The sequence below is a fragment of the Protopterus annectens genome, chromosome 11.part0 (genome assembly GCF_019279795.1).
Source record: "Protopterus annectens isolate FY-2018-M chromosome 11.part0, PAN1.0, whole genome shotgun sequence".
Classification (NCBI taxonomy): Eukaryota; Metazoa; Chordata; order Ceratodontiformes; family Protopteridae; genus Protopterus; species Protopterus annectens.
This window is the reverse complement of record NC_056745.1, coordinates 705,558,105-705,570,949: the sequence shown is the minus strand read 5'-3', so window position 1 is coordinate 705,570,949 and position 12,845 is coordinate 705,558,105. Positions and strand designations below refer to the sequence as shown.

The following is a 12,845-nucleotide window of genomic DNA, read 5'->3' as shown; positions in this document are numbered from 1 at the left end:
AAAAAAAAAAAAAACACTGAACCCCCACACACATCAATATCTGGCAGACAGGTTTCAGCAAAAACTCTCCACCCCTCCCCCCAAAAAAGCAAGTATCTATCCCGCGGAGGAGGCTGCCCCCAAACATCTCAGATGTGAAGGCTGCCCACTGCTTCCATGGCACCAGATGGCGTCCCAGGTTGCATCCTACATGAACTACAAGAGGAACTAATCCCTCAAATAAAACAGCTATACAATCTCAGCCTCACTACAGGATATGTGCCTGGTCTCACTCCACAAAGGTGGAGCCTCATAAGCCTGACTAGCTTAGTCTGCAAGGCTATGGGAGGATCATCATGGAGCTCATAAACAAAGACATTGGGGACCTACAGACACTAGATCCAGATCCTGCCTTTTGAACTAGTTGACTTCTTTGAAACAGTCACCAAAGCCATAGATGAAGGGAAGGTAGTCCACACAGCCTATCTGGACCTTGCAAGGCATTTATCATAGATAAGCTATCCAGCTTAAATATAAACCTCACCAAGCAGGACGAACTGAAACTATAATCTCTCCAATCAACTCTCCAACAAACATCCTTCAAAAAAGTCCAGAGACAGATAACTGGTGGTGCCAGCCATGGTTTTAAAAAATAAATGCAAAAATGTATAGTCATACCCTTTGGCAAAAACAATGCCCCACAAATTACCACATAGGCGGAAACCCATTGTACAGAGAAAGTTTATTTAGAGACCTGGGGACCCAGTTGATAGCATCTCTCCTTTAAAACACATTGACACCACTACAGCAAGAGAAAGACCAAAAAAGTCTCTTACCAAGGATCAAGGCTCTCAAACAGATGCCATATGCCTCTCGAGAGACTTGAACCTCAGCACAGAAATAAATAGCACTTGCTGGAGAGGGACAGGTTCATAACCAGAGCTCCCCTTGGCTCTGGAATAATTCATGGGGATCGAGGTTTGTCCCAGGATTACCCTATGTCACTATTAGGAGAGGAGGCAGTAGTAAACTAAAAAAAAAAAGGCACAGTATACTCCAAATCAAGGGTGTGTAAGCCATACAGAATCGGGCTAGGCTTATAATTGCCCCAGGGCAGATAGCCTAGTATGAACCTATGAACCTATAAGACATATTTCAGCTGACTCCAAAATTAAAAACTAGCACATCAGCAGTTTGAATTGTTTCAGCAGACTGACAGAGCATATGCAACTGAGATACGAATGCAACTGCACTGCAAGAAAGATCTGAAGATGGCATTGGTTGACACACCCTTTTTTACTACCAGTGCCCTTCCGTCAGGAGGAAGGAAACATTTTGGAAGACTGGCCAGCCACAGGCTACCTGCACAGCAGGATATTCCAAGAGTGACATAATAAATACTAGGATGAACATCATGCTTTATTTCCAACACATGCATCTATTTTAACCAGTAATGAACTAGATAAGGGAGCCAGAAATGTAATACAATGTAGAGTGTATCACGATTAGCATGTACTTTTTGTACTAATAGGATAGGCTGTTAAAAAATTATTTTTCAGATACAGCAATAAATATGTGCACACACAAAACAAAATAAGTATGCACGTGTATGTATGGGACATCGGATCACAGTATTATCAAAATGTGTGAGGTGATGCAGTTATATGCAGCTCTTTACAGCAAGTTTATCTAACTATATAGTTAAAAATAAAGGTATTCATTTAAAAATTGAATAACACAGTAAACAACCACATCCAGACATTCACTCTAGTCAACAAAGACTGATAAGAAGCAGTAAAAAACTGTTAGCTAAAATACTGATACATTGATACATCAAATGAATGTTCCAGTGCATCATGGGTAAGCCTTCTATTTCCTTCCTTCCTTTTAATGACGGTGAACAAGAAAATTACATTGAAAAACAAATAATAGAGAGTTTTGCTTCAGAACTTGTGTGTTCCAAAGAGTTTATTATATGAAATGGGTAGCTCAAAAACTGTTAAACTAACTCCATTTGAAATGGCAGATTAAAAACTTGGCAGTAGAAAACTCAGTAACTTGGCCAAACATAATAATGAGGCAGGAAAGTCTCTCTTTAGCTACTTCATTTCCAAACTCTGGAACTCCCTACCTGCCCACCTAACATCCAATAATTCCACTACCCAATTTAAAAATCTCCTTAAAACCCACTTCATGAACAACCGGCTATGCTCCTGTCTAACGTAAACACAGGCATACAAGTTATAGCCCTTTACCCTACCATTTGTCAAGTCTACTTTCTCACCCTGTTTCAGGTCAAAGTGACCTTAATGTATGGAATCTATAAGTCTGCTATTAAAGTAATGCATTGCAATCTATTGTATCTACAAGTCCGCAAAGAACAGCATCAATTCCATGTATAAGTCTGCAATTTTCTGTACTATGATATGGGCTACCTCTGAAATGTACATGTTCTGTACTTTATACTGTCATTTATTTACTAATATTAGTCTGCCTGATTTGTATGTAACTGTCACTGTTCTTTAAGTGCTTGTTCATATATTGAAATGGAGCTTTTCTCCCAGGGCATCCGCTGAAAATGGACCTGTGTCCAGTTGGACTTTCCTGGTCAACAAATGTAAATTAAAATAAAATAAAATAAAAATGTGTCTATGTGTGTGTGTGTGTGTGTGTGTGTGTGTGTGTGTGTGTGTGTGTGTGTGTGTGTGTGTGTGCGCACACATGCACTGGGGGGGGGGGGGACTGAATAAATAAAAACAAAGGGAACAATATTCTACATTAGTTCAAAACACAATCCCTAAAGAAAATGTACAACAGAGTAAATCAATAAATAAACATATTATTTACCTTTTAGAATTGCTAGGCTCACAATAAGCTTTTTCAGTCTGCTCCATATTAGAAAGATCTTCCCATCTGCTGCCATTAAAAACTTGCCATCTATATGGTAAGGAATAATGATGCCTGAAGCACTTTGCTGTAAAAAAGTATATATATTTATATTAGTTCATGAAAAGGCACACATTATTTGCACTTAAACGTCTCAATTTTTCCATCACACTCATTCTGTACCTCTTCCTCTCAGTCTGCCTACAGCAAAATGTATCCAAGGAGTAAATATAAGTATAAAGTACAACAGCAGTTACAAAACTTACTGTACAAATACTTCTTTAAGAAAAATATCTAATTAGGCCAAAATGTTGTAGTCTGACTGGTAAGCACAAGGGATATATATTGATATATTTTGCAAGCAGTCTACCAATGGCCACTCACATTGTCAGACATCTGTACAGCCATAAATCAATGTGAATTCATTTGCTTCAATTCCACACCGGATTATACTGAAAGGAACCAATGTTAGAAAATAAAAAAGTGCCACATGAGAGGTGAGATGAGGCCAGAAATATTTAGTAATCATAAACACCAGAAGCTATAGAGCCATCCCAAACGTGGGGAAAACAGATAAAAATCTATGGCCTGATAAAACTAACGTCACTCAAGATGTACTACATTACCCTTTTTGTGCATGCAGATGTGTGTCTGTGTGCATGCAGGCGGTAAATGTCCTGACCTCTTTTATGGTCTATGTAGCTTTTCTCCTTCAGCCTCCCCTTGAACAGGCTATTAGTTTAGTATGGGCAAGCAGCCCTGTTTCCAAATTTCACTACAGTTGTATAAGTACATTTACCATAACAGTAGATGGTCACTGCTGCAGTAGCCTAAATGATATGGGTTATATTCTGCATAGGATATAACAGCCAGACAGATTCCAAAGCTTTAGGGCACCTTCCATGCACCCAAACCATTAGTCAGCTTGAGCTGAGCTGACTAAAATACAGGTTTGGGCACAAAGCCCTTCAAAGCTTTCATTTCAACTGACAGAGGGAGGCTAATCCCTGCAAGGACATTGCTAGGAACAACAAAGAACAAATGTCCACACCTTGGCATAAAATAAGGGGGGGGGGTGGATGGATCATCTGTATATATTCTGCTACTGTAAATTTACTACACAACTACACTATGCTCATTATATTGATTACTGCTGCAGTAACCTGAGTTATATTGGTAGATTACCATTGTTTAGAACTAGGAGGTGGAAAGGGAAAGGTCCAGGAGCCCCTGAAGAATGGTCCTAGCAAAGCCTGACCCAGACCTGGAGGAGGAATCTAGCTTGTAGTGCTTTGTAAAAGTCTGCACAGAGAACCAAGCTGCTGCTTCTGGAATACTTTTACAGAGTCCAACCCTTTAACCCTTTCCAAAAAGCCATAGATTAAGCCACGTTCTTGGTAGTGTGTGCCTTGACACAGCCTGAAATAGTTTTGTTGTGGTGGAAATAACAAAAGGTAGTAGCGAGAGACAACAGTTTGGAAACCATCTGCTTTCACACAGGTTGTCTCTTCTTACTTTCACAATAAATGATAAACTGATCCGAAGTTCTGAAAGATTTTGTTTTGTCAAAGATAGTGCCCAAGTTGCCTGCAGACATCCAAGGTATGGATTACCCTTTCTCTTTCATTTTAGGTTTAGGGAAGAACACAGAGAGATGGTTAGTTTGGCTTAAAGTAAAATGGAATACCACTTTAGGCTTAAAAGAAGGATTAGTTCTCAAATAAACCATTGTGTCCGTGGAAAACAAGATAAGGTTAACCCACAGCAAGAACTTGCAAAGGTCAGAGCAATCAGAAAAACTGTTTTCCATGTTAAGAACTGCAATTCAGCCAGATGAGCTGGTTTAAATGGAGAAAGTGATACTTTCTTTAACACAAAATTAATATCCCAAGGAGGTCTATTATGCAATACCCTTTTCAAAAACATTCTGAAATGATAATGCCTTGAAAGAGGGGATCCATGGGCATACATGATGAAATGGTCAACAAATGAACCTTGATGGAGGAATAAGACAGGCCATGGGAAAATAACTCACACCAATACTGTAAAACCAGAGAAACACTAGCCCTGAATAGGTGTCGCTTATGTCTTCAGCATCCACTAGTAAAACATTTCCATCTGCTTATATATAATTTTTTAGTAGTAGGTTTCTTGCCTCCATTATCTGCTGAAACAAACAGTCTCTGTGGTGTCCCTCTAAGTCTCAGATACCCAGTACATCAATATACTGGGTCCAAAAACAAATAATGAGGAAACTTCTCTGCAAGTGTGAAGGGCTGAGGATTTACGAGCTTTGAAAGACTGCCAGAGGAAAGGCAGCAGGGCACTACTTGCCCATATGCCATTAAGGCAGAATATTCTTTCCTATGGTTTGTGCTCATGTCCTGCTTTCACTTCACTCATCCATTGCACAATAACCCATTTAATCCAGTGGAGAAACCCTGGGGGAAATTACAGCATATACTGGTATTTCATGGACACAAAGTACAGAAACAAAAAGGGTGCCAAGCACCATAAGGTATGTGTATGCACATGCACGCAAATGTGGGCAGCCACACAAATACTTATACACACACACAAAATGCATGCCTGTAAGCAGTTAGAGGGATTGCGAGTTAACTTAATGAAAGTCTTTGGATGGAAACCAAATCCCCTGGGAAAAAGCCACAAGGACACAGAAAGAAAATGTGGCCTTTGCACAGAAGGCATCCCAGCTAAGAACATCATGGCAGAACCAAGAAAGCCTTCTGATGCAGCAACACTATCCACTGCACCATTATGCCACCTTGCAATTTGTATGTATGTATGCAAATAGAGACACACATACATACAGATGAAATATCTCATAATCAGATATTACTGTCAGTAGCACTTTTTCTATGCTCAGCACATTTTTCTGATAATCAGTACTATCAGAAAATTCTCTACAATCACAGCTATTTCTTTTCTTGCAAAATCTTGAAAGCATAATAATTTTGATTTGGATCTGTTTGCAATGGAACTGGTATAGTCAAGGTATTTTACTGTGTTTATTCTGGGAACTACCTTCTTCAGCAATTTAACATTATTCTCTTGTTCCACATTTCAATACCATGCTACATTGTTTCCAGACTCATTTGTTTCAGACATTTTTACAACAAATTTCAAAAGCTACAGAAATATCTTAAGTGGTTGTTTGCTTTCTGGTGGTGGTATCTATATGATAGCTCTCATCCTGCCATCATCTGATTTTAATCCTTTGTATGTTAAATCATGCCCCTTATTCTCCAAGTTAAGATAATCTATCACTTCAGTAACTCTGATGTTTATACTTGCTGTTGTTCAGCTTTCAGTCATACTGTCCCTGCTCTTGGTCACAACTTAAACAGGTGTATCATCAGTAATGTTACTGTCACTCTCCTACTTTGGACACAATAGAAGAGTCTTCATGGGTTCTGTTCAAGCAGCTTTATTTTATACAAACACATCTTGATAGAAGTTAACTGACTTTAACTTAAGTAACTTAGATACAAACTAATTGCTGGAATCATACATGCTTACTCTCTGGCTGCACTCTCAAAATGGTACTAGGTATGGCATGTGCACAGTCTTCGTACATGCACGTTACGTCTTTGACATGCTTCTTAAAGATACAGTACACATACCACATGCACTCTGATCTAAATCCTCCCTCTTGAAAAAGAAACACACAATGTTATGAGTCAGTTTGTCATGCAGATATCACACACTTTTGTGTCATGCAATTACACAACTGATATACATATATACACAGTTAAGTCCATGTTGCTGCATATTTCACACTGGGCCTGGATACTTGGTCCATTTATCTGCAGCTATTCCAGGCCTAAGGTAGGATCTCAGCTCACCACATATACCTGTAACTTGACCAATCCAGTCGATACCTTTTGCCATTTGTATTCTCACTGTTTCTCCTTCCCCCAATGGATGAAGAAATCTGCTCGATTTGTCATAACTGGACTTCTGGATCGAATGATTCTTGAATAGTTGAGCCTTTATGGTTCTGTTGTTCTTAGCTTTAGGCCTTAATAAACTGTAACTAATAGGTACCTTCATTCTAGTTTGCCTGGACAGAAGTCTTTGAGCAGGTGAGCCAAGAATATCATCACGGGGTATGTTTCTGAGATTAATTACATTCAAAAAGACATCGGTATTGGCATAGTTTGACCTTTCAAGTAATTGCTTTGCACTCTGCACTGCACATTCAGCTAGACCATTTGGCTGTGGATATTCAGGACTGCTACTAACATGTACAAAGTCCCATTCTCATGCAAATTTCTGAAACTGACTAGTAAATTGAGTACCATTGTCAGAAACAACTTTGTGTGGACTACCATTGACTGAAAAATTATGTTTCAACTTAGTAATAACAGTAGTGGATGTTAGGTTACGTAGCAATTCAGTCTCAAACCAGTTCGAATAAGAGTCTACCAATATTAAATAGTGTTGATTGTTCCACTCGAAGATATCTGTGGCTACTGTTGACCAAGGTAGTTCAGGAACTTCACTTAGCTGAAGTGGTTCTCTTTGCAGATGCGGTCTAGTACTATTGCATACTGAACAAGAAGAAAGTACTTTATCAATGTCTCTCAGTAATGAAGCCAAAATACCAATTATCTCACTCTTCTCATAGTGGATACATAACCTGGGTGATAATGATGAAAAATCTGGATATATTTTGTTGTAAGAAAGCAGGAACAACAACTTTAGGACCTTTGAAAATAATGCCATCTTCCATCAACATTTCATCTCTGTAAGGAAAATAGGTTTGCACTTCGGGTGGTACACTAGATTGCTTTGACAGCCATCCAATATTAATGTAGTGACTGAGCTTTTGCAAAATTGGATCAGGCTTTGTGTGATCTCTTAACTCATCAAGCCTAGTGGTAGAAACATTACACACTGCCATCACGTCAAAGTCAAAATTTTCTTCATCAAGCTGTTCCGTCATATTTCTGGGTGATCTGGATAAGGTATCAGCCAGACAGAGTAGTTTGCCTTTCATACAGACCATTTTGAAGTTGTACTTTTGCAATTTGAGCATCATTCTTTGTCATTTTGCTGGAGTTGAATGCATAGGCTTTTTTGGAATAGTAACTAGAGGTTGGTAGTCAGTTTCAATCTGAATAGCTCAACCATAAATATAATAATGAAACTTGGAACATGCAAATACTATTGCCAAAAGTTCTTTCTCAATCTGAGCATACTGCATTGCTCTGCCCTCTTGGAGTATAACTACACCTAAACCAAATTTTTGAAGCATCACAGGAAAGAATGACACAGTAGTATAATAGTATCTTAATGTAGGTGGGGTGGCAATTTTCTGCTTGAGGTCTTCAAATGCCTTCTGGTGCTGTTCCAACCATGACCATGCAACATTTTTGTGCATTAGCTCTCTTAAAGATGCTGTCAGCTGACTAAGTCTGGTATAAACTTGCCTAAATAGTTGACCATGCCTAGGAAATGCTGTAGAGCTTGAATATTGTCTGGTGCTGATATCTCAAGAATAGCTTCTTGCTTGTTTGGGTCTGGTCTCAAGCCATTACTGGAAAACAAATGACTTACATTGTAACTTCTGGTAGTCTGAATTTGCACTTCAGAGGACTGAGCTTCAAGTTTACTTCATGTGTTCTGACTAAAATTCTCGTTAAGTTTCTGTCATGCTCTGCTTCACCATTGCCTCCAACTAGTAAACCATCTACTATTATGTTACAAGGAAAAAAAATTGCTCCATTGCACACTGAAAGACTTCACTTGCAGAATTTATTCCAAATGGCATCCTTAGGAATCTGTATCTGCTAAATGGGGTAGCAAAAGTGGTTAGTAATGAGGATTTGCATCACTTGCCAAAATGAACTTTTTACATTCAAGACAGAAAAAACAGTGGCATTCGGTATCAGAGCTTCGACCTCTTCGACTGTGGGCATTGGATGATACAGTCTCTTCAATGCTTTGTTCAGATCTCTTGGGTCAATACATATTCTGATTTTATCTGAGCCTTTTTTGTGAGCTGCCACCACAGACGACACCCATTCAGTTGGTTCTGTAACTGGACAAATTACACCTTGCTGCACCATTTTATCCAACTGGGCCTTGACTTTATCCTGCATAGCTATCAGAACTCTTCTTGCTGGTCTTACCACTGGAGTGACCTCTGGTTCTAACTTCATGGAATACACAACTGGAAGTATGACCAACCTGTCATCAAAAACATCAGCATACTCTGAGAAAATGGCTTCAGAAAAATTGGAACACAAGAGATGCACTTATGTGATGAACTTCTTTGTTAAAAGAAAGCAGATTCATTCTCAAACTCTTTTTGAGACCCAGTAAAGACTGTACTGGCCTTCTGACTACATAGACTAAGAAGTTGCAACAGTTCATGGCCAAATAACATGAAAACATCACTGAACAATTGGTTTGAATGTCTTCACCTCCATAAGCAACAAGTTTCGCACCACTGGTCACACTGAGTTGCTCATTAGCTCTCACTTTAGAAAATGTGTCTCCTGATATAACATTACACTTTGAACCAATGTCTACTTTAAGCTCTGTGGATTTACCACTGATCCAGACTATACAAGACACTTTGCTCTTTGCCAATAAATTCATTGCATCAACTCTTCCACCAACTACTGATACACCATCTACATAGAAAAGTGACTGCTGCAGCTCTACTTGATCAACCTGCATTTTTGTGTCACCTTTCTTTACAACTGTGTAAGCTTTACTTGATTTGCAAATCTTTTGAAAATGGTTCCACTTTTTACACTTGTGACATTGCTGATCAAATGCAAAGCATTTCTTTTTCAGACTCATGATTTGCAGCACAATTGCAACAGTTATCAATAAAGCTGCACTTGGGTTTTGCTGATTCACACTTGTACTGCACTGAGGATGCGCCTTTAACTGAACTAGCCTTAGAACTTGCTGGAAAGCTATGTGGTTTCTCTGGTGAGCTAGCAGGGGATGTGACTGCCATTTGCTTAGGCCTACTTCTGTTTGCCACATGTTGCATACTATCTACATTTGCTCTGCAGCCTGCTGAAACCATGCTCTTGTCACATGCAAGTCTATTTGTGTGTTTTTCTGTCAGTTCATGTATCTGACAAATCTCTATGGCTTTACTCAACATTAAATCCCTGTCACGAAGCAAGATCTTTCTCACAGTAGCACTATTACTACTACATATGAGCCTGTCTTTTAATAACTCATCTTTTATGTCACCAAATCCACAAATTTTAGCTTTGTTTATCAGGTCAGTTATATAAGCTGCAAAAGTTTCCCCTGGTTTCTGATCTCTCATGTAAAACAAATGCCTCTTTAATACAATATTTGTCTGGGGGTTACATTTTTCTCTGAACTTGCGCTTCAGTCACTTATGGTCTTCCGTTGATTCAGCATGTACAACAATATGACGGTTTTCATCTTCTCCCTCATATACTGCTGGTGCATATATAAATGAACGGTCTCTTTCTATGGCCTCTGACCCAGCTAGGTTTAACAAAATGAATGCTGTGGTGTGTGCATCTTTATCTGAATAAGCTGCTTGTATAAAATATCATACTCTTGCTCAAATATTCTCCAGTTCTCTGCAATATTCTGATCAAATACAAGTGGTAAGGGCTTTTGAAATCCATCTTCCATGTTAACACATACCAGTGAAGGGTTTTGCAAATAAGTGCGAACACATACACATATATATATGTCAGAAATGTATGCCAGTATTTCTAACTTTGTGCTTCTGAAATTATGCTTTTGGGCTTTACTGCACAACAACTCTTTCGGGCACTGTAACACCTTTGAATCACTTTATTGCAAGAAATCACCTCTTAGCAGTACAAGAAACATATCAAACTGCACAATGCAAGTTTCTATGCAACTGGACTTTGCAAAATAAGTTTCTAGGGCACTGTGATACTTTTGAAATTATTGTCTTGCAAAAGTAATTTATCATCATTTTATGAAACATTTCAAATAACTTCACAGTGCAAATGAACTGGGCAAGAGAAGCTCAGAGTCAACAACATTTCAAAGTAATTTCACTTTGCAAATAAACCGTACACAGCATATTGAAATTTCCCCAAAATAGTGGTACCTTGCTAGGCAACTCTTTACAGTTGAAGAAACACCTTGTAATGCCAGCACTTTATGAATAGATACACCCAGCACAAGAAACTTTTCAAAATTATTATACTTTGACTGTACTTCATGAAATAGTTACACCTTGCACACAAATAAACTCTTCAGAATACATACACAGTAATAAGGACACACCGTAAGCACTTTTACACACTTTGAGATACTTCAAATAACTTTAGTTATGCCCTTGATACAATACAAAGCCATAGTTATTCCCAAACTTTGCACTTTGCCTTTTTGCCCTTATTATATTCGTTTTGCTCATTTAGTCTCTTTTCATGCCCTTTGCACTTTTCTTGTGCTCATTTTACTTTAAACATTCCTGTTTTGCCCTTAAACATGCTTATTTTACTTTTCTGATAATCGTTTTGTCAAATGTCTTATTGTAAACATTTCCCTTGGTTAAAAAAAACTTTTATGCCTCACACATGTTTAATAATGTGGTTTGTGCCCTTGTAATGCTCCGTTTTATCTTTTTTTATAAAACAAGTTGATTCTTTTCTGGCTCTTTTTTGTGCTCATTTCTCTTAGTTTACCTTCACTGCCTTCTTTGCACCTCATGGCTCCAAATCTTTATTCTCTGCAATCCCAGTTCTGACACCATGTCGCTCTCCTACTTTGGACATAATAGAAGAGTCTTTGTACGTTCTGTTCAAGCAGCTTTATGTTATACAAGCACATCTTGATAGAAGTTAACTGACTTTAACTAAAGTAACTTAAATACAAACTAACTGCTGGAATCACACATGCTTACTCTCTGGCTGCACTCTCAAAATGGCACTAGGTATGGCACGTGCACAGTTTTTATACATGCATGTTACGTCTTTGACATGCTTCTTAAAGATACAGTACACATAGCACATGCACTCTGATCTACAGTTACTAACACTATTAAATCCTTTAATCTTCTGCACAGCAGCTCTCTAGGACACATCAGATACTGATGAAGTTACAAATGTAATTCTAGGAAATTTGCATAATTTTATAAGCATACACTAAATGCACAAAGCTTGAAACTTTCATCATCTAGCGAAATCATTAAAAATCATTGACTGTCATCAAGATGAATATTTTTAATTTAACATTTAATAGTGTTAAGCATGCCCTTGCAGATACAATCCTTAAGTTAAGCTATTGATTTATTCCCTGCTGAGTGGTGCAATGTAGTGGTGATGCTCTTCCATAAGGATGGCCTTACAACTAGCCCATTTAAATCCAGACCTAGCCTTAAGCTTCATCCGGAATTCAAAGCCATAGAACATTTTAAAGCTGACCTCATAAACTGTGATATCATGAATAAATTTGGCTTTGTGAAAGGTAGTTCTTATCTATTTCATCTAGTAAACTTCTTCAAAAAGGTTATGGCGGTGTAGATGGTGGGCATGCTGCACACAGGGTGTATCTTGTCATGGTCAATACATTCAACATAATTCTCCATACTGGCAGCATACAAAAGCTAAATGCTTTAAAAATCAACACATATATGGTTAGATGATATAAAGAGGCTGCAAAGCAGGATCCACACAATATGAGTTGCAGGTACTTCATCAGGAAAGTAGGAAAGTGACCATCATTGTAATTTAGGGCTCAGTACTGGGATGTCTCTTTTCTGTTATTTACTTCTCCTATCTACTAGAAGGCTGCTAAGATCTCTGGCTAACAAAGTTTGTGGATGACTGCAAACTAGGGTCTGTTGTTAAGTGACACTGTAACACCCAAACCCTCCTAAAGTAACTTTCCCAAGTAAATTATTGGTGTAGTAAAAGTGGGTTCAAATTAAGTGCTAAATACTGTAGTATCATCTCTGTGGGTAAGCAAAT

The 12,845-nt window shown here is 38.3% G+C and overlaps 1 protein-coding gene across 1 annotated transcript in view; it reads right to left on the bottom strand.

The window, feature by feature from the left end:
• LOC122815567 (protein mono-ADP-ribosyltransferase PARP12-like) overlaps positions 1-12,845 on the bottom strand; it is a 991,743-nt gene that overhangs the window by 635,973 nt on the left and 342,925 nt on the right. Inside the window, exon 5 of the mRNA XM_044088173.1 lies at positions 2,827-2,953. Within this exon, the coding sequence (XP_043944108.1) occupies positions 2,827-2,953 (127 nt within the window). The remainder of the gene's footprint in view (positions 1-2,826; positions 2,954-12,845) is intronic.